The 22500-nt window shown below is 36.8% G+C and overlaps 1 protein-coding gene across 2 annotated transcripts in view; it reads right to left on the bottom strand.

Annotated features, from left to right (window-relative positions):
- adcy8 (adenylate cyclase 8 (brain)) overlaps positions 1-22500 on the bottom strand; it is a 55606-nt gene that overhangs the window by 25458 nt on the left and 7648 nt on the right. For both annotated transcript variants that reach the window (XM_027137911.2, XM_027137910.2), the window contains exons 2-7: positions 11606-11755; positions 10516-10646; positions 8361-8472; positions 4050-4177; positions 408-566; positions 1-226 (exon numbers count right to left, since the gene is read on the bottom strand). The exon at positions 1-226 is cut by the window's left edge and continues 45 nt beyond it. In XM_027137911.2, coding sequence (XP_026993712.1) covers positions 1-226; positions 408-566; positions 4050-4177; positions 8361-8472; positions 10516-10646; positions 11606-11755 — 906 coding nt within the window. The remainder of the gene's footprint in view (positions 227-407; positions 567-4049; positions 4178-8360; positions 8473-10515; positions 10647-11605; positions 11756-22500) is intronic.

The raw sequence follows: 22500 nt of genomic DNA, 5'->3' as shown, positions 1-22500 counted from the left end.
TGTGCCCTCAGTAAATGTGGTGGTGGATGCTCTGTGATCTGATTGGTTGGTGGCCTCCTTCATGATGTCCTCAGGTAGCGTGAGGAGGCTTTCTTCGGGCTGCTTGATCAGGAAGGTCTCAATGTTGTGTCGCCGTAAGAAATCATTCCGGTCCTTGCCATGTCCCGTTTCTACTTCGTAGTCTCCATTTAGACAATCCAGTGCTGCTTTAGAGATATGGATCCGCCTATAATACAAGCCATGGTGAGATATTTAGACAAGCATAAACTTTAAATAATTAAAACTTAATTTAAAGTTATTTTATTTGATATGTATTTGATTTGATCATGAACTATCTCTTATGTCTATTAAAAAAATGTTAAATGGACAACAATCTTTCTTTAACAATATGCGTGTGTGTGTCTCACCCTGGTATGCCTCCAGACTCAAGTTTATTAGCAATATCAACATCCCAGGACCAGACATCAAACTGCCACTTCCTCAGTCCCAGAACCCCACATAAGACTGAGCCGGAGTGAATACCAATACGCATGTCGATGTCATGCTTCGTACGTGAACGCACATACCTACACACAAAAACAATGCAATCACACACTGTTTACACAAAACAACAACATGCAGGTGCACATACTGAAGACCCAGATGAATAACCACTAACCGATTATAATCCACACAGACCTTATAAACACATTCAATTTTTCACATTAAAAACCATTACATTTTTCATCTTTCATCTTACCAAGTCAGAATTATAATTTCTTTCTGCATTATATGCTCTAAAGACACCAAGAGCAGCAAACTATTGTACGGCTTCAGTTGTTGATTGTAACTTAATGTGGTCTGCTAAATAAAATAAATAAATAATGAGCATCAGTTTTTGACACTTTTTGTGATTTATGTCCAGGTTACTAATACATAATATTGACACGCTCAAATCTGTGTGTGATTTGTTCATTAAAGGAGCATTAAAGGCCCCTGAAATGATCATTCAAGTCAGCGTGTCAGTGCTGTTATTACGACAAGACATGCTAAGAGTCACATTATCAAAGAATTGGCAAATGAAAAATATTTTGTCTGGAGAGCTTAACCATTGTGAAATTAGATTTCATTCATCTATGCTGGATTTATTGTGTGGTAGTTTCATTTTTGCTGTATAACTAAATACAGTGTACAGTATATAGCTGAACACACACACACACACACACACACACACACACACACACACACACACACACACACACACACACACACACACACACACACACAGGGACATTGTCCTTGCCATGGTCCAGCTCAACCTCTTAATCTTATTAAACAGTCCAGAGTTATGGCTGCAATACTGCATGAATGTTTTAAAAGCCTTATGATGATGTTCCAGATGTTAACATTGTTGTGTGTTGTAAATGGTCACTGTTTGTAGGTTATGACAACCCAATCTGGCCCACATATGAAGAGCAGAGGAAATGCATGAACGCAAGCACACCTCCATCACGCCAAATTACATTTCATATGGCTCTCGTCTGTACAGCCAGAGCAGCAGTACAACACAGCCACATGTCTGCCAGAAATGAAACATATTAAACAGCTTATATCTATATCAGCTTTTATCTAGGACAGAATGGTTTTGGCATAGAAATATGTATAACTGGACTTATTTTATTGGGAAAATATAGATTATATCTGATTAACTATCTGGTTAGATCTGGATAATTAGATCTATATAATTGTCTCACTTCATACTAATACAATAATAACTGCATACAATAATTTACTAGCTGCTATAAATTATTATTTAAATATTGTTAAATAAAGAGGGAATTTATTTAACTTATAATATAATTAACTTAACTTATATAACAGTGGGGAAACTATAATAGAAAAGAAAAGAAAGAAAGAAAGAAACAAACAAACAGACAGACAGACAGACAGACAGACAGACAGACAGACAGACAGACAAACAAAAGCACACAACCCCCCCCCCCAAAAAAGAAAAAAAAAAAAGAAAAAACATATTTAAAATTTGACTCTATGTGCACAATAATCAGTTATGTACACAAAAATGTTATATGGTGTTTATACCATTAATTGGTTGCTTCAGGTAATTTTTCCCAGAACACACCGCAGTCTATAAAACATGGCAACCCAAGACTACAGTCCTAACAATCATAAACTATACACATGTTCACAGTCACCTGAGTACTAATCTCACACACCTGTACACAATCACCACACAGTATACATAGGCTTCACACACAATTAGACAAGGCGTGTTATTTGTGTATTGTTATTCTGCTCCTGACATTGTTTGTGTCTCATTTATGATTCTGGGATTTAATCTGTTAAATGTTTGCTGATCTCCTGACCTCTGATTATAGTTTGAAGTTTTTGGACACTGTTTTGGATTTGTTTTCCAGTCGGGAGACTTGAGTTTGTGTCAGTCGTATAATATTGTGTTATGTTGATGGGCCAAATGATAAAATGAGATTGTGCTGCGAATGGTTTTTCAGTCATTATACTGCCTTTCCAAAGTGAGTCAGAATACACAAAATGACTGACACTGTGGATTTCTCTGCTCTAGACCAGAGTTCTCTATGATCTCTGGGAATATTCTTGTTATTCTTGTTAACGTGTACATTTCTAAATCTGTTCAAGTGCAGAGCCATAAATTGATTGTTGTGTTAACATTACCAATTTTTAATTACCAATTAAAAATAAATTCCTTAGAAACTTTGTGTTTAAACAATAAATAAAGTGATTAAACATGAACACAAGCACAATAATATGCATTATATTTTATTTAAACAGATGCTTTTATACGTATGCATAATGTACACATATGTAGTAAAATAACCTTCTGCTAAAATAGTTCTAAACAATATTTAAACATCTGAATTTCAGTTTAATCCATTCACAAAGTAAATGAAGTATAACCAAAAGGTCGTCCTCGACCAGAGTCATCTTCCACATTCTAATCATGAAGTTCCTCATTTTAGATATACAATAGTAAAAAAATCACCAGAAATATAATAATAATAATAATAATAATAATAATAATAATAATAATAATAATAATAATAATAATAATAATAATGTCATTTTGTCTCTGCTAATGTAAAAATGAATCCATTCTCATCAGTCTCTGCTGGTGCAATGAGCGTGAAGGTTTTTTTCCCATTTTAGAAAATTATCCCTTAACCACCGACATTGTTACATTGAAGTCAGTGATTTGACATCAGAGAAATAAGGGACAATGTTAACAGAAAAGGGAAACAGATACCCACCATGCACAATTACTGTTGGCTAGAGAAATGGACTGATCTATGAAGTGCATTCTTGTGCTTAGCTCCAGAATACATTTGATTTTCCAGCTTTTAGCCAAATACAGCCTTCCACACACTATACACACTTTCTGTGTGCTTTATCCACACCACAGGAGGCCCACCCCATAGCTGTGCGGTTTTATCTCAGCCATTCACCTCAACACCAGCAGTGATCCAAAAGAGAAAATCTTACATTAATGTAACTCAAAAGTGCCCAAAAGTATATGGACACCTGACAAATTACACCCATTTGTGCTTTTTTAACATCTCATTCCAGCTTTGCTGCTCTAACCTCCACTTTTCTGGAAAGACACTCCTATATACTGTGAAGTGTACTCATTTTACAAGTGTACAAAAGCTTTAGTGGGGTCAGGCACTAATATTAATTGAGGAAGTCTGGTGTGAAGTCAGAGATCAATTTCCTCCCAAAGATACTCAGTGGGGTTGATTGCAGGGCTCTGTGTAGGCCACTTTAGTTCTTCCACTGCAATCTTAGCAGACAATCATCTCACTCTGTACATGGGGCCAATTGTCAGTAAAAGGAAATATTAATGCCAAGGCATACAAAGACAATTTAGCCAATGTTGTGCTTCAAACAGTGTGTCAGCAATTTGGGGAACAGGTGACAGTCAGGTGTCCACTTATAACTGGCCATGTAGTGTATCTTAGCCAAAAGTACCAGATAACACCACATGTGGGCTGAATATACATGAATCCCCGGAGCATTACCTGATAGTTTTGATCATGCTGAGACCCATTTCTACACAGCAGTGGGCATGATCTGGTCTGGGTTCAGGAAGGCCTGAGACACAGTAATAACAATCTCCAAGAATCTTTATTCTCAAACAGTGGTGCTCCTAAAAGAGAGGTAGAAAGAGAATTCAAGAAATGCTTTAATTTGGACTCAATGGCAAACGAGAGCAAAGATATTCAGAATTATGCTGTAAAATTGTTTTTGCCCAAACTAGCTCTCTACCTGTACTGACCGAGAGATGTGAGCCCTTCCACATATTTGTAACAGTATGTTGACATTCTTGAAAAACACAGATAAAGATTTAAAGAGAATCTCACTTATTTGCACTCATAACGATTACACCTGCTTGCTGCACTGTTTACATGCTCTCACGACTCTGTAAACAACTGTGCAGAAACAAAAGACCAGTTAGAACTGCTCATCACTGCTAAACACTACACACTGCCACAATTAACCATGCCATGAGTCATAATTGCATGCTTCAGCTGCTAGCACTAAATGATATAGTACAAGCGCAGACTGAGATCAGTTCTCAAGTGTAGAAGCTACAAGGGTTAAAAAGAGCATATTTTAAATGTGAATTTGTCTATTTTATGACTTCTGCTGTGTTATTGGGTCAGTAAAAGAAATTAGAGTTCCAAACAATACTTTTCTAACTAAAAATAAATGGTACATAATAATTTTGTACATCAGTAAAGAATGTTAAATATTACAAACTGGACTACTATGTCCCTTAATATGCAATCCATGCTCAATCCTTTCCCAGATTCAAATGATTTTATATAGGCAAAAATTCCTTCTGATGCCAAATAGCACTCATTAGCATCTTAGCTCTAACACACTAATGAAATCATGCAGTAATGCAGTACTAGTGGCTCATTGCAGAAACCTGTAATTGTTCCAAAGAATTTTCACTTTATGCGATATATTAGGAATGTAATAAGTTTATTTGAATTAATATGGACTAGAAACACAAGCTAAAAATTCTTCAATTCATCCAACTCGTTCCGACAGTTCAATGTACACATTCAAGGTCATTACTGTATCTTATGAATGTTAAAAATGAATTTTAAATTCCAGGATAGTTTAGGATTGATTAGAAGATCACAATAATAACCAGTTATTACTTTACATTATATCCACCATTCAACAGTGGACTAGCTCTACATAAGACCTAAGCTTATTTTCTTATTACGATGCTAAAGCTAATAATGCTTTAGATAATCATAATAAAAACCCCGGATAAGATACTGTAGCCTCTTCCATGAATCTACATCATATGGGGCTCATATGTTTGACTGACAGATTCCTTTTTTCCTTTTCACAAACATTAATATCTACTTTTAAAATTCACTTTCTGAGGATGGTTTAGCCTGACATCTCTGCCTGTGATATTGAAGCTCAGCTTTGGTGCCTGAACACTACCATAAATATCAAATGAAGCTTATTTCAGGCTCATGTGAGTGCTGCAGCAGCTGCTGATTGAATTACTGGCTCCATCTCTGAATCTGTCCTCACAGGATTGTGCAGAAACAGAAGCCTGCTTATTTTGTCTGGGCCATGTTCAGAGCTGAGTAGAGTACAGGTAGTGAGGCTTGTGCATACTGGTATTCAGAGTTATGTAGGATGCTCACCCAGATTTAAAGCTGATTTGTCTTGCAACATAGAGGCTAAAGCCTGGAATTGTGAATAGATATGAAACTATCGATTTCTTAATTCACAAAAGTCAACAAAGGTTTTCTTTTACACAGAGGAAATAACATCTCAAAGAGACTTTTAAGATCGAATTTTATATGGATTTTTTTCTATAGTGAGAGCATCACATACTTAAATTTAGATGAAACTGTCTTTGGTCAACTTTACACATCAAATATAACAAAAATAGATATGATAAAATACCTTAAACATTTCATGACCTTGATTTAATTACTTGTGGCCACATTAACTTGCGTACACTTAGCCATCGACTCAAAGTTTGAAATGTGAAATGGTGAAATATTAAAATTACAGTAGATAATGTTTCCTAAGCTTCAAGCTTTGTGCCAAAAACATGTTTTTCTAACTGAACTGCGATGTATGTAATGAGAATGTAAATAATGAGAGCGTAATCATTGTGTGTTTAATGTGATCATTACACTTATTACTGTTTATACAGCACACATAATAAAATACTGGATTTCTATTAGATGTTTAAATAAATGCTTGCTATTGAATCTCATTGACTTATTCTCTGATTAGTCTATTTTTCTATTCTTACTTTTATATTGCTTACCTATTTTGACACTAAAGAAAAAATAAAAGCAGTAAAAAAATATATTTAGTCTATACAGCATTTACTATCCCAAAATGTTTCAGGGTTTACAGGCCTGTGCTAGTCTTTCTAAGCAAACGGTCTAGCTGCTACTGAAAACCCCAATCATGGATACTTCTATTAAATAAAAAATCAGGAAAAAAAATCTGTCCAGCCAAAACAAGAAAATATTTATAGATGTTTCTGCTGGACAGATAATTTTTCCTGATATTTTTTGAGTAGAGGTATCATGATTGGGGTTTTCAGTAGCATCTGGACCATCTGACTCCAATGTAGTCACAGACACACACTAGTATGCTCACTTGAATCACTCAAAATTTTACACAAACAACGACACACACAAACACATCTAGCAGAGCCATCTTATCAGTAATACACATGAATCCTAACTGCATGAGTGCTTCCTCCCATCATACACACAGACAAATAATAACTTTCTGATTAAAATATTAAAATATATGTATTAGACTTGTTTGTGAAAGGGGTATAAATAAATTTGTACACTCATGGTCATGTTGTGTACAGTTATTCATTATATTTACATTTTGTATGGTTTTGATTTTGCATATGAAAAACCTCTAAAAATGTTTAAAATGAAATATACATATATTAACATACTTAACATTATCTTGTCTTGTTGAAAGTTAGACAATTAAACTAAACTTCAAATCGAACCCATTTGCCTGGGGCACATGCAGGAAAAAGCCAGGCTGGTCCAATAGCTAATAGATTCCACTGATCAACTACTTGAGTGCACAGATGCCCAGGTGCTCTGGCAACCAAGAAGAACAGGACCTGGCAAACAGCCATCTCCACAACACCAAGAAGCCATTGGCACGGTCCAGGCAGGATGTACCAGGCTAGACTAGGGACAAGATTTGCAGCTCTGGTTCAAAGCCAACAGGAAACATAGGCAGGAATTGACCAAGGCTGAAGTGGCAAGAGAAGAAGACAGCGGTACAGCAGTATAGCAGGGGTTCAGGTCTTGGTCGTAAGAGCAGTTATTGGTTTCCTGTATAGATCTACTTATGGTACTCTGTTGTTTCATTGCAACCTACACCCATGGTTTTTAACATGAGCTTTGCACTCTCTGTAACACATTCTTACAGGTTACAAGACTATGCTACTGTAGCTCAGGGGCAATGCAGGTGGTGACACAATCAAGTTCTGAGGAAGTGTTGGAGATTGCTCTAAGTGCAGGGTAGCCAGCTGGAAAGCTGTCATATATCCTGTGGATGTTGGCTTCATCTGCACATCAACATCACGCCTTCTCAGAGACAAGGGGGTTCTGTGATCCAAGCTGCTAAAAGCTGGAAAAAAGCTGGCAAAGGAAATAGAGAAGGCCTGTTTTTGGTTATGAATCAAGAAAAAGGATAGAAATTCGAGAATTTACGTTTGATCTAAAAGCCAGCTTCAGTGGGGAGACACCCCATTGTTCCATAAATATGAGATGTACAGTACTGAGCTAAGGAGTGAAACATTGTGGTCTCCTGGCTGAAGAACATGAATGTAGCATCACTGGTGGAGATGTGTCAAGCAGAGCTGTCCAGCAGGTAGCAACATCCATCTGTACACTGCAGCCATAATGACTGAGTGACATTTAGATCAGTGCAGAGATTGTGAGACCATTTAACAGTTACTGTAAAGGAAGTAGTAGCTATATAAAAAAGCACACGTCTGTCAAAAGTTCATTTTTTATTTACCAAATTTGGTTATTAGAACATGAAACTTTAATATGTTAATATTAAAGTTTCTCATGAAATACAGTATGGGTATTTTTCTTGGAAAAATAGAGCTATCACTAACCCTCTTTCCTTTTCTATGAGCTAAATAGTCACATATGAGACAGCCTACTAGAGATAGAAAGTTTGTGTGTGTGTGTGTGTGTGTGTGTGTGTGTGTGTGTGTGTGTGTGTGTGTGTGTGTGTGTGTGTGTGTGTGTGTGCGTGTGTGTGTGTGTGTTTTGGTTACTCACATGTGCGAGACGATCAAAGCGGGCAAAGAGCTCGTTGAGCATTCGAACGAGCTCTTGAGCCGAGAGGGTGGTAGACAGGTTTGTGAATCCCTTCACATCAGCAAAAAGAATGCTGCAGGAGACACAGGCATCACAGACATATAAATACACAGATTATCCAGTTTTATGCAGATAAACATTTCTGTTCTCAGTAAAGATGTAATTGGTAGTACAGCACAGTGACAAACTGCCAGTGATTGATTTGTTCTCCAAATTGCAGCCTATTTATCCTCTGCTATACTCCCCACTGTAATGTAACTGATCGTGCTGTATTCGATAATTCCCTGATGTGTCTCACTCTCTCACTGTTCATGATCGAACAGGATCTCAGCTGACAAGCAGTCCCATTTGTCACAGCAGCATTAACTTCTCTGCCACCAAATTAAAAAAAGGGGGCGTTAGTGGAAAATATATAAAATCATATTAAATAAGCAAATGTATTTTTAAAATATGAAAATAGCTTATGTATAAACTGTTATTACACTCTAAACAAGCACAATTCTGAAAAGCTACTCATCTTTCTGTAATTTCCTCCCAAGGTCATCACTGCAAAGAAGTTTCAAACCATACTGTTCTCTAAATAGGAACTGTAACATGGCCAGTCCAGCCAGCAAGCTGACCTTTTCCCACAGCTCACAACACCACACCATTAGCAGTGTGAACCCAGCACTCTGCCTTGCCTGAGTATTTCACTTTAACACTGTTTCCCACTCAGCACAATTCCCATTAAATATTCACCATTCCATCAGTTCCCTGCACAGCATTTCACTTACCCGTGTTCTATAAAAAGTCTACACACCCCTGTTAAAATGGCAGGATTTTTGTGATGTAAAAAATATGAAGCCAAGATTTTTTCCAAGATGTCAAACCTCATTGCATAAATGTGCAGACCGCTGCACTAAGACGTTGTTGATGAACCTTTATATTTTATTCCACCTCTCAGTCTTAAGAGACTATCAACATACTTTTTGACTTCTTTAATGTAAAATCATTCTAGATCAATTAAAATGTTCAAGCATCTCATGTGCACAGCCTGCTTCAGGTCACAGGTTTTTAGTTGGATTCAGGTCCGAGCTTCATCACTCAAAAACACTGATCTTCCTTAGGTTACATCATTCTCATGCTGATTTGGATGTATGCTTTGGATCATGTTGAAACATGAAATTACTAGCAGTTAGCTGAAAGTTTTGCACTAGCATTGACTGGGGTTTTTAGCTATTGATGATTCCCTTCACCTTGATAACAACCCCAGTTCTGGCTAGAGTAAAGCAGCACTAATGCATGATGCTGCCACCACCATGCTGCACTGTGGGCACAGTGGTCTGTTGGTGATGTACTTTTATTGCACTAGACATACAATTTGGTGGTCTGGGGTGATATATTTTCACTCAGATTTCTATTGTTAGAAAGAGCTTCTGGCTACCTACCCCAGCCTACCTTATTTTTACATTGTCAGACCTTCCAGCAGCTTGTTTAATAGTTGTCTTGCCCTTTAAGCACACTTCTTAAGCTTTTTTGGGACATTGGCTTCAACATGGTTTTAATAAACACAAGACGATGAAGAAATTGTTTTCTACAACAAGGTTGTGTAGACTTTTAATATTCATTGGAAGTTTCTGCCTGTATCATGTTGTTCTTTGATTAGATTAATAGACATCTATTGCTTTTTTCTTTTCATTTTTGTTTAGTAGTGTTTACTTCCTGGTTTTGTCTAATAGCTGTTTAGGCATAGAGTTGTTTTGTTTAATATGAGTTATATGTTTTCTGCAATAGAAACTTGACTAATAAGTTTCACACATTCTCTCAATCAAATGAAATTTAAAATCATTAGTATTTTGTGAATAAAAGACTGACTGCTGAATTCAATGGATCAAGACAGCAACAAATTTCTTGTCAGATTGTTACCTAAAACTTTTCATTCATTTCAATGAGTAATATTGCTAATCACACACGTGTGTAATATGCAGTGACTAAGCAGGGTTAGTGAAGGTGTGTGTGTGTGTGTGTGTGTGTGTGTGTGTGTGTGTGTGTGTGTGTGTGTGTGTGTGTGTGTGTGTAAGAACACTGGAAAGCAGGGTCTGCTGTTTGAGCTGACCTGGTGGCCTGTTGGAGTTACCTGACGTTCTCATAGCGGTGGATGTAAATGCGGTGAAACTGATGCTGCAGATTCTCATCTTCTACATTACTCATGTCATTAATCATCTCCAGAACCACAAAACGTGGCAACACTGACAACACCAGACGCTCCTGGCACAGGGAAAACATAGCCTTCATTATTCACATGTACATAATAACCCTTATTCATCAAACTTGCACAAATGTAACCTGGAATTTGGATAAGAGGGAATACCCTCTTCTCCATCACACAAATGGATTTCTGATTCACATTTCCAATTAATCCCCATAACCTACTCATTATTTTGTGATTCCTGTATATGCAATTGTTAATGTTTATTTGTATTAGTAGTACTTGTACAGTCTACTAATAGTTTTTGCTATAATGAATGATTTGGTTTAGGTATTTAATATGGTCTGTTCAAATAAAGATTATCATATTCCTACAAGGAGCTTGACGGCTTAGTTGTTAGCATGTTCGGCTCAGTACTGAGAGCTAGATTCCTGTTGTCATCCTGTGTGCAAATGGAGTTTGCATATCACCCTGTGCTTTAGGGTTTCCCTGGGTACTCTGATATCCTCCCCAGTGCAGAGATATGTGTTGAAGAGAGTTTGGCATCTTTTATAAGTCTGTAGTGTGCGAGTGTGTGTGCGGTTGCCCCCACAGTGTTTTTGTAGCGTGTCCAGGGTTTCCCCCACTTTGTGCGCCAATGATAAAATAGGCTTCAGGTCTCCCATGACCCTATGTAGGATTAGCAGTATAGATAATAGATGACCATATACATGAATTATCCGTCAGATATAATAGTATGAATCTAGCTATATCCTCACTCTTCAGGTGAGTTGCTGAAGGGGGTTCTATTTGCCAGTCAATCGGGGCACGTCTATGACTGTATGTGTGTGTATGTGTGTGTATGTGTGTGTGCAGTGTTTTTGCCCCAAGTGTGTAAGATTAACTTACTTCAATTTTGTCTATCAAAAATAGACTTACACAGAGTGACTTTCTGGTCTAGATCTAGTCACATGTACAACAATCTGTCAGAATGCTTACTATTCTATTCGAACGCACGGGTTCATGCAGACACACTAACCTGTCTCTGATTCTCAGTCTCCAGGCGGAGACGAGCTTCAATGCACCTGCGTGTCTCCAAAAAGGCTTGCCGTTGAGCACGGTCTGCCAGGTAACTGATAAACACACCTGCAGTGTTCATACACAGGAACAGCAAGACCTGGGCACAGAGCTAGAGAGAGAGAGAGAGAGAGAGAGAGAGAGAGAGAGAGAGAGAGAGAGAGAGAGAGAGAGAGAGAGAGAGAGAGAGAGAGAGACCATGTGAGGGACAAAGAGACACATTTTATACCTTATATACATGTTACTCATGCTACCTTTGGTAAATTAATAATTGTTTTGTGTGTGTGGGTGCAGGTTTTCATTCCAACCAAGCAGAAGCCACACCTGATTCCACCTGTTTAATCAGTTGTTCTCAGCTTTTAGTAGACTCTGGTGTGGCTTCTGCTTGGTTGGAATGAAAACCTGCACGCACACCGGCCCTTTACCGCTGGTCTAAAGTGTGTTATTATTATTGCATTTTTTTACAGTATTTGATATTGCACTATTGCATCAATTTTAAAAAGGCATCTGATATACAGTATATATATAAAAAAGTGCACAATCCCCATAAATCATCAATTCATCCAGCGATCCTCAGCCAAGAATCTTATCTCAATCTTCAGGCAAGCTCCTATCCCTGTCTCCTGATTAGTAAATAATTACTTGTTTGAGATTACTTTAGCCTATAGAAATAAAACCTGATATGTGCCTTGGTTAGTGTTTTGCTCATAGCCTGCTTCACATTTACTGATTTAGTCTTGTCTAGTTATACTTATTTGTTCAACTACTGACCACTGGTGTTTCTCACATTACTGAGTGTTGCCTTGCTCTGTTATCTTTGTGCTATAACCTGCTCTTGAATTGGAAGCCTTTATTAACACCACATATACATTACACAAAGTGGAATTCCTTTCTTCGCATATCCCAACTGAGGAGGGTGGGGTCGGAACACAGGGGAAGCTACTGTATGATACAGCACCCCTGGAGCAGGGAGGGTTTACAACAGTGGCAGCTTGGCAGTGCTGAAGCTTGAACCCCAATCCTCCAATCAACATCAGCTTCATGGCAGAAGTCTTCACCAAAAGCACGGACACAGCATGTTTGCTGTCTTAAGGCTTTGTAGTCAGCAAACATAGATTCCTAGCCCTGGACATGAATTTTCCCCTTGTCCCATGCATTGCGCTGTTTTTCAGGCTTAAACACTCTTCAATTCAGGACTGTTTGTTCAGTTGAATCAGTGTATTATACAGTGGGGTGCTTGAGGACCACACAGGTTGGGAACCTGTAGCCTCTACTCATGAGATCATAATGTACCCGTTCTCACTCCCTAGCCCAGAATGTTAAATTAGTGAATAGAGTGCTGAACAAACATATCCAAAATATTCTCAATTTTCAAAGCAAATAACCTTGCAACTTCTAAATAACCTTCCTGTAATACATCATATGCTGTACAGCACAGGGAAGAGTCAATGTTCAGCAGTATCAGAGTGAGAATCCCTGCAACTCCGCTTTTATCTCAAAGGGGATCCAATTCAGTAAATAGCTAAGTCACAGCAAAGCAAATCGCACATTCATCTCTTTACCGTGAACTACATTATAAATAATTCTTTATCCAAGTTTGCCATTAATAGTCAAGAATGACACCTCTGAAGTGAGTGTGGAGCAAAGCTAGCCTAAGATATATATATCATAGCATACATTTTGAAGCAGCAAAGGAAAGCAAAAAGATAGCTCACACCCTTACACACCCACTTACACACTACAGATAATTCAGAGATGAGCCTACAGATCAGACTACAGTGCATGTCTTTGGACAGGGGGAGGAGGCTGGAGTGCCTGGAGGAAACCCTTGAGGTGTGGGAAGAACAGGCAAACTGCACACACACATGGATAGAGGTGTGCTAACCATCAAGCCCATACCAAAGATTCCAATTATTCTTTAATTATCCAGGTTACAATTGTCTAAGCAAATGATATGTCTTGCACATGCCCCTATAATCCCTAAACCTGCCTACTGTAACAACACCATTTTCTCAGAGTTGGTTCATCACTGCTAAAACTCAGGATATTGACTGCTAAATCACATAGGCTCTGCAGATGTCCCTTCAGTCCTTGCTATGCTTTGAAAAGACCTGGTTAAATCACATTAATTGTCCAGAGGAATTGTCACGTTTCCTCCCATGGGGTGAATCTGCCACAGACTCCCTGAGTTATTCCACATCCTGGCTCATGCCTTTCCATTGTGTAATTGAGCAACAAACCTGTCTTTCCCTAGAGTGCCATACCTATTTACGCACCAGTTGTTGACAACTGGATTTTATAGATAGATAGATAGATAGATAGATAGATAGATAGATAGATAGATAGATAGATAGATAGATAGATAGATAGATAGATAGATAGATAGATAGCACTGTGAAGTACTGGGAGTAGAAAAGTCAAGTTAAACATTTTTAAATGAAGTCACGCATAGGACACTAAATTAACACCAATTTACGAACTAGCTGATGGAGAATGGCTATTGATATGGGACCTTTGATGAGGGCTGTTGACAATGAGACTTTTCCAGAATGGAATGAAATGCTAGCCCTGTGAATCCAACACTTCCACACTAATTCAATTATACTTCATTAAAACGTTTTTTGTTTTTTGTTTTTTCAAAATTTGGTGCTGTCCAAAATGTAAAATGTAGTAAACAATGACATTTGTGTATAGCTGACAACATCCATCCCTAACTCTGTGGGGAACTGTTCACCGGAAACATGCTCTGTCTCACATCCATAGCCTTACCAAAAAAAATAAAAAGGCACTGGAACCAACACAGAATTAAGCCCTCGAGCCTTCTAACCAATCAGTTATTAGATCACTGGAAAACAACATAATTGTATGCAATTTGCTAAACTACCTTTAGCAAACAATATGCTCTTGAATCTGTTACACTGAACATCATAAGTGATCACAAGTAGATGTGGAGAAGATACATCCATTTTTTAAAGCATTCTTTTAATCTGCAGTATAGGCTATATGCATGTGTATATGTGAAATATGTAGTCAAAATATGTTGCCAAATATATGTAAGAATAATAAACAAACTCTTTTTGACATGTCATAATGATTGTTCAGCTTTTTGAAGATGCCATGCCTCTGTTCCTGTTTGTTACTGACTTGGCTTAGTGGTTAGCACGGTCGCCTTACACCTCCAGGGTTGGGGGTTCGATTCCCGCCTCCGCCTTGTGTGTGTGTGTGGAGTTTGCATGTTCTCCCCGTGCCTCAGGGGTTTCCTCCGGGTACTCCGGTTTCCTCCCCCATCCAAAGACATGCATGGTAGGTTGATTGGCATCTCTGGAAAATTGTCCGTAGTGTGTGAGTGTGTGAGTGAATGAGAGTGAATGTGTGTGTGCTCTGCGATGGGTTGGCACTCCCTCCAGGGTGTATCCTGCCTTGATGCCCGATGACGCCTGAGATAGGCACAGGCTCCCCGTGACCCGAGGTAGTTCAGATAAGCGGTAGAAAATGAGTGAGTGAGAGTGAGTTAGATGGGTAGTGATTAATGTGGAATACATGTGCTCTATTTTCCCACATATGTGTAGGTGATCCATTACTTTCTTTCTCTCTGTGAAAGGAACTGAATGTACTTTGCAGTAAGCAGATGCCAATCAAACTGCAATGCTGCTACATTTCTTTTGAAAGTTTTTTATTAGTTTCACTATTGTGCATCAAAAAAACCTTGGGTTTTACCTTGAGTATGGTGTATTCTCCAAACAGTTCTGGTGGTTGTTTTATATCATCAACTGAGAGACGATGCTTGTTTTCTTGTGGAGTTTTGGATAAAACTTTCTATGAATTCATTTGATTTTAACCATTCTACGCTTTAACTGTGAGAAGAATATGAGAGAAATATACAAAGTACTGTATGTAGTGACAAGCTGATGCAGAATATCCTATGGAACGATCAGTCTACATTTTTCCTACACAAAAGTACCATTATTAGCATCAATTTGCCTGCAGCTTTCTGGGAATCAAGATCTCAGTCATAGACTATGTGTGAATTTTAACGAATGCCGTCATACAACATGTCAGCTGATGTTGGGGCATGGTTACAATTGACCTTACCATGAACTTACCATCAACAGTGATTTGTTGCTTTGCTTTGTTTTCTATAATTGATTAAACCTTAAAAAAAATCATTGAAAGACCTTGGTGTGACTCCAGTCTTGTATGTGAAGTGTATTACGTGACATTATATACAGTATGTATAAAATCCAGGATATTTTATACATACTATTTTATACATATTATGGATAAATAATTGTGGCAAGAGATCAAGCTGTGACCAATAATGCATCATTTCAAAACTCTATAAAAGGCTTCAGATTCAGATGATCGTGCAGATGTCTTTGTTTTGTCGATTGTATTGTTAGATTTTTTTTGTATCCTACGCCCAATGTCTTCAAAAGAATTGATTTTTGTTTAAGTAAGACTTTCTACAACTAGTAATGCAGAAGAGAAAGCAAAAGTGAAGTACAAGCCAGAAGAAACAAACTTTCCAACTACAAAATAACCTAGAAATGTTTTATACTTACAGAATTTATACTGCTCACTAATATATAAATAATTTGACTTATAAAGCATGTGTCAGAGATGAAAACTACAGCGCAATTTCATAAAGGCTTTTGATGTAAACTGGCCTTTAACACTCACCACTGTTGCGCACACATTTGTGGACTAAAATTGGTTTTAATACTTCACTGCTCTGGGAGATAATGTCACACACCTTTTGCTCTGCTCCATGGTACAGCATTAATTTATAACCAAAACAGAAACAGCATAAAAATGTGAATAATATTGACCATGGCCAACCAAAATGGCAAGATGTGACAGTTAATTAACATTTAGTGACATGAAAATGAAGCCCTGCATTTGTTTGTGTATTCTAATCTTAATAGTAGGTCATGCCAACTGATATTATAAAAGTATTAAAGCAGTTTTCAATTAATTCAAGTTTGATCTCTGCTATTTAGATTATTAAATGCTAATTGGTCCGAGCAGTTAGTAATTAGTAGTTAATTATTATTACTAGCTCTAAAATACTCTAATAGAACAATTGTTCTAAACTAATTATTTCACATGATATTAGTCATATGGCAGATGATGCTAGTTGTAAGTGAAGAGTGGTTTCCATTCCTACTGTATGTGTACAAGCAAAAAGAAGAAAAAAAAACTGGTACCTGCAAGGTGCTAATTATAAGTACAAACATCAATGTATGGTGAAGAACATTTATATATAAATAGACCTTATGTGTATTTTAAGCAGCCATGTTTTGGGGTTTAGAAACAGATAGGTCCATTTTCCTAAATAACAAATAACAAATAATTTTTTTAACATCTATTGCACATTCAGATTTGATCTTGGTGAAGCCATTGCTCCTGCAAGCATGACTGATCAATGGTCTTGCCCCATATGTTACACAGTTTGCATGCAAAGTCGTGTACCTCAAGAGATCTCCTAAAAATATGCCTAGACTCGAAAACAGCATGTATTTTCTTCAGGGATTATTTTGTAACCAGCTGCAACTATTACCTCCTGAAACAATTACATCTTACAGAGCAACAGGTACATGGATACACATGCTCCAAGACACTGGATAAACATGACCAGACATGCCTCAGCACCTGCTACTCTAAACACCCCACAGGATGTGTGTGTGTGTGTGTGTGTGTGTGTGTGTGTGTGTGTGTGTGTGTGTGTGTGTGTGTGTGTGTGTGTGTGTGTGTGTGTGATCTTTTGTATTTTCTCACCATGAAATTAATTTACACACATATATAGTAGAAACAGTAGAATCATATTGCCATAATGTGTCCCCTTCTGCACCATTTCTTCCTTTATGTTTTTATCTTCCTCATATTCCTCTTTCTCTATCTTTCTATCTTTAATTTGCTCCCTATACCCCACTTCCTCCCCATGTCTCTTTTTCTCTCCTACCCTCTGTCTCTAATTCCACATCCATTCATCTAAACGTAATAAATAAAATGGAACACTGCGTTCCAGACAGCTTGATAGATCAAGTCACAGAATGGATGAAATGAACCAGGAGCATGACATTACTATTGATGGAGAGAGATACAGTTACTGTTGTAATGTGGATGTGATGCATGATGGGAAGAGAGATGATTGAGTTTTGTTGCTTTACAGCAAACAGCACTGACACACGACGTCCATCGATTAGAACAATCATAGCATCTTACTGTACATGCTCATAGATGCATCACAGGAAGTTAATATATTGGATAATGTTTAGAGTTGGTGGTTATACCATATGAAAAAAAAACATGAAATGCTATATATTCCAATGTGTATACCTTAGTGTGGATAAATGTCTTTATTATGCACTCCATTCAGAATATTAATCTATTTATTATGCACTCCATTCAGAATATTAACAATAAGAGAAATCAGAAACACACCCTGTAGCCAGGAGATCTGCAGAGAACTCTTGATTTGATTTATTTGCAAGAAATTGAAAACAAAAAATGAATGAGTCACATCTGGACAATATCCTGCAGTTAACCACAGAGGACTGCGTACCACCTGCAATACCAGCAGGTGTTATTAGAGCATGTGTAGACAAACCCAGTCCTGCTAGATTCAATATCAGCAAGTCAAGAACACAAGCTTAGTTATCCATTCAATGATAGCTTGCCGTAGTGTTCACATGAAATTATATGATTGCTTGTGGGTTTTGTGTGAATGTGTATATGTGTGTGTGTGTGTGTGTGTGTGTGTGTGTGTGTGTGTGTGTGTGTGTGTGTGTGTGTGTGTGTGTGTGTGTGTGTGTGTGTGTGTGTGATTTTTTAATAAACACTTATGCAAGTAGGGAAAATTCCAAGGCTGTTTACTTTCATGGAATATTACACAGAAGAAATATAGCTTTTGTAAAAAATCCCACCCAGTCTGACCAGGGACAGAGAGTTACCCTGATCAGTGTTGTAATGTAACGGAGTACAAATACTTCGTTACTGTACTTAAGTAGAAATTTCACGTATCTGTAATTTACTTCGCTATTTAAATTTATGTCAACTTTCACTTTTACTCCGCTACATTTCCTAGATAAAATGTATACTTTTACTCCGTTATATTTCCACTAAGCATCTTCGTTACTCGTTACTACAAAATAAAATCATAAGAAATGTGTGTGACTGCAATAAGGGAGGTTTGGTGAATCACTGCTCCTAGATTGCATTACGCACGTCTGCACACTCTACAGAGAAGCTCAGGTACGAGCAGCCTGCATGCGCAGTCAGAGCTGGAGGCACTTATCTATAACGGCGGCAATCAAAAGCAACCAAAAGCAGTGAAATGTCACTATTCCTATTACCAGAGTTGTAGCACAAACAAAATATTAATGCAAACAATCCATTCAATACTAAATTAAAATAACATTTATTGATTTGTTCTTTGTCTAGCTTGTGAATATTTGTTTATTAATGACTGCATTCATTGGACACACTGTTTGTAGAGAATGCACACAAACATGAACTGGTTTGATTCAAGACTGGCATCATTACATCATGCATAAAATGTTGGTGTCCACTTTTGCCATTTAATAACACCATAACTTTTGGCTTACTATGTAGTCATATAATATAGAATATAAAACTCTTCTTATTTTAAATTCTCACTGAGAGCTAACCCCCTAAAGATGAAATCCTAGAACCGGCCCTGCTCTTATGCCTACCGAAAATCACTGAAATTTTACTTTTTACTTTTACTTCAAATACTTAAGTACATTAAATATCAGAAAATGAATTTTGATACGTAAGTACAGTATATATCAGATACTTTAAGATTTTTACTTGAGTAATATTCTAAAAGGTGACTTTCACTTCTACCAAAGTCTTTTTCTAGTATGATACTTGTACTTTTACTCAAGTATTGCTTTCTAGTACTTTATACAACACTGACCCTGATTAACATCAATTTTGATTTCAGTTGTTCATGAAGCCTGAGCTTTTCAAATTGCTTGTGTCTAGACCAGCCAATTTAAACAAAGCATTTATATTATAAATATTATAAATTTAGCACTTGATTCTTTTGTAGTATAAAGCAAGTTCTAGTATTAATAAAGAAGCAAACCAGATTTTTTTTTTCATTAACCTGAAATCCTTGCATTTTCCAGAAATCCTGGCTAATATACTATATGACTTTGTAGGTCTTTATTCAAGCATTCAATCTAAACCGGCAAACTCTACAGTTTCCAAGTGTGCATTTTAGTGGTGCAGCTATAACATAAATACGGTACATTGCCTAAAACAATCTGGCCTTGCATTTTGGTTTAAAGTAGATTTTTGTAATAACCAAAATATTCTAATGACCTGTGCACTTTGAGAAAGGTTAGAGACAAAGTGACAGTGAAGACATCTTAATCAACTGCCTAGTTCAGTAGTCAGGGAACTTATCAAGTATTCGGCCATTTTAAGACCTTTATTTATCTCAAAATCTCAAAATCCATACTCAATGTGCTCAAATCCTGAAGCTCTGAAGCTCCTCAGCTTGAAAAAAATTGCAAAAATCCTAGTGATAATTGTGTTAGAATTATTTATAGTCTGCAGTGGTATGTATGCTATTTACAAAGCTCAACGTCATCTAACAGTATCAAACCTAAAGGTTAAAAAAAAGCAATAAAGTAAACAGCTAAAATTTGGTGAGCAGCTCATTACACTCACATTGGTAACCAAAGCAAATAAATACAACAGTGCGATGTACAGTATAATTCATAACAGAAATCACACTTTGAGGAATATATATAAACTGAAACCCCTGTAACTCCAAACACATAACCATGACAGTTTGTACAACTGAGATTAGAGTTGTCAGGTCAGATCTACATTCAGCAGAATAAATAAAAAGGTTTCAACAGTATTTTATAAAACACACTAAAATCCAGTCTAAAGACCGTTCTGACCTATATTAAAGATAGATCCTAAACTATTCTATAGATCTAAAGGCACCATAATCAACTCCATCTGCTGATGAGTTTAAATTAATGATTAATTGTCAGATTTATCCACTCTGATGAGTGCATCCCAGATGATGTGGTCAGAAAAAATGACAGCTATGATTGCTGATCCATAAATAACATTTAATCACTTCAACATCAAATGTAATCACTCCTGTCATTAATCCAACCAGAAGAAAGCTTTACACAGTGACAGGAAATTATCAGCTAGGAAGGTAAGTACAAAAATAGACTTTCAATAGGTTTAAAATAGCTCTTTAATGGAGAACATGCCATGGCAGAAAATCACAATCACACCAACCAAACAAGCTCAAATACAATACACAAAAGGTGCAGATAACATGCAACACTGCATTATTATTGCACAGTTATTATGCCACTTAATCCTATTAAGGATAGAAAAGCAATCACCTGGAGAAAAATGTTTAATACAAAACAGAAATGATATTGTTTTTCATTAGTGACATGGAAAATGGTACACAGAGTAAAGCAATCACTACACATTAAGCATCAGGGAATTGCTTTTTTTAATTAAATGCAGATTTGTGTCAGAAATAAATGTAATTCACACACACACTTGATGTCCTAAGTTCTGAGGTTCTCCACAGGTGCAGGTGACTGCACTTCATTGTAGCACAAGGTCTATTCTTCTCAAACTAAAAAAAAACAAAACCTGCCAAAAATGAAGATGTGATCAAACACTGTGTGTGTTTCAATAAGTGTGGTTTTGGATTGTGATTTTGGACAACTGCACAATCGCATTTCATATTTTCACAATTTTCACCGACTGACGGAAATGAAATTCAGTGCAACTAAGAATAACATCTGCTTCTGACATGAAGGGAACCTTTACTTAAAAAGCAACATCCCTCGCATAAGAGCTCAAATGGCATGAGAGCAATGCATGTTGCAGTAAATGCAATGCTGTTTGTTTACTAGTGTACACATTAATAATGTGTACTGTTAATAATAATAATAATAATAATAATAATAATAATAATAATAATAATAATAATAATAATAATAATAATAATAATAATAATAATAATAATAATAATAATAATGATGTTACCACATTATTTTACCAGTGCAATTCTGATAATTCTACTGACCCTGGCACAGAATTCTCCATGCAGAAAGATTTTATAGTTGATTGAGGTTTATAAATTATTTTGATTATAATCTACTGAGGCCAGCCGTCTGACATTAAACTGTAGAAACAGCTCTAAAAAAGCTTCAATGCAGCTGTTGAAAGTTTCCAAACATATAATTTTGGAAAGGTTTAGCTTATCTAAATAATAGCTAAACCTCACAATACATATTTTTACATTTCCTTATTGTTATATCTTTATTATTACTGTTGTTGCTGTATCTTTATTATTACTGTTGCTGCTGCTCCCCATTTAAAATCGCCACAGCATATCATCTGATCTGCATATTTGATTTTGACACAAGTTTTATTCCCTTTCTGATGCATCCATCTCATTTTATCTTGGATTGGACACGGCACAGAGAGCTAACCCCTCGTTGGCTGGATTGTTCCCTGCCTCAGATTCAAACCCTGACTGCAGCTAGACTGTGGGATCCTGTCACTGGATCACCAGGAACACATCTTTATTCTTACTAAATCTTTCAATTAGTTTTGCTTATGCTTTTAAAATGACAACAAATGTGTTTTCTTTCTTTTTTTTTAGTTTTCTTTAATAAAATGTAAATAAAAGTCCAGTAAACTTGGTACATGACGTCTTATTAAATATAGTTCTTGCTTTGTTACAGTGTGGTATAAACAATTACATAAAGTAATTAATTTAAGTACACTATACAGCAACCCTATACACCATTTCACTCTAAATATTATTTT

The sequence above is a fragment of the Tachysurus fulvidraco genome, chromosome 22, assembly GCF_022655615.1.
Source record: "Tachysurus fulvidraco isolate hzauxx_2018 chromosome 22, HZAU_PFXX_2.0, whole genome shotgun sequence".
In the NCBI taxonomy this organism is placed as follows: Eukaryota; Metazoa; Chordata; class Actinopteri; order Siluriformes; family Bagridae; genus Tachysurus; species Tachysurus fulvidraco.
Note: the sequence above shows the minus strand (reverse complement) of the source record. Positions and strands in the feature narration are given on the sequence as shown.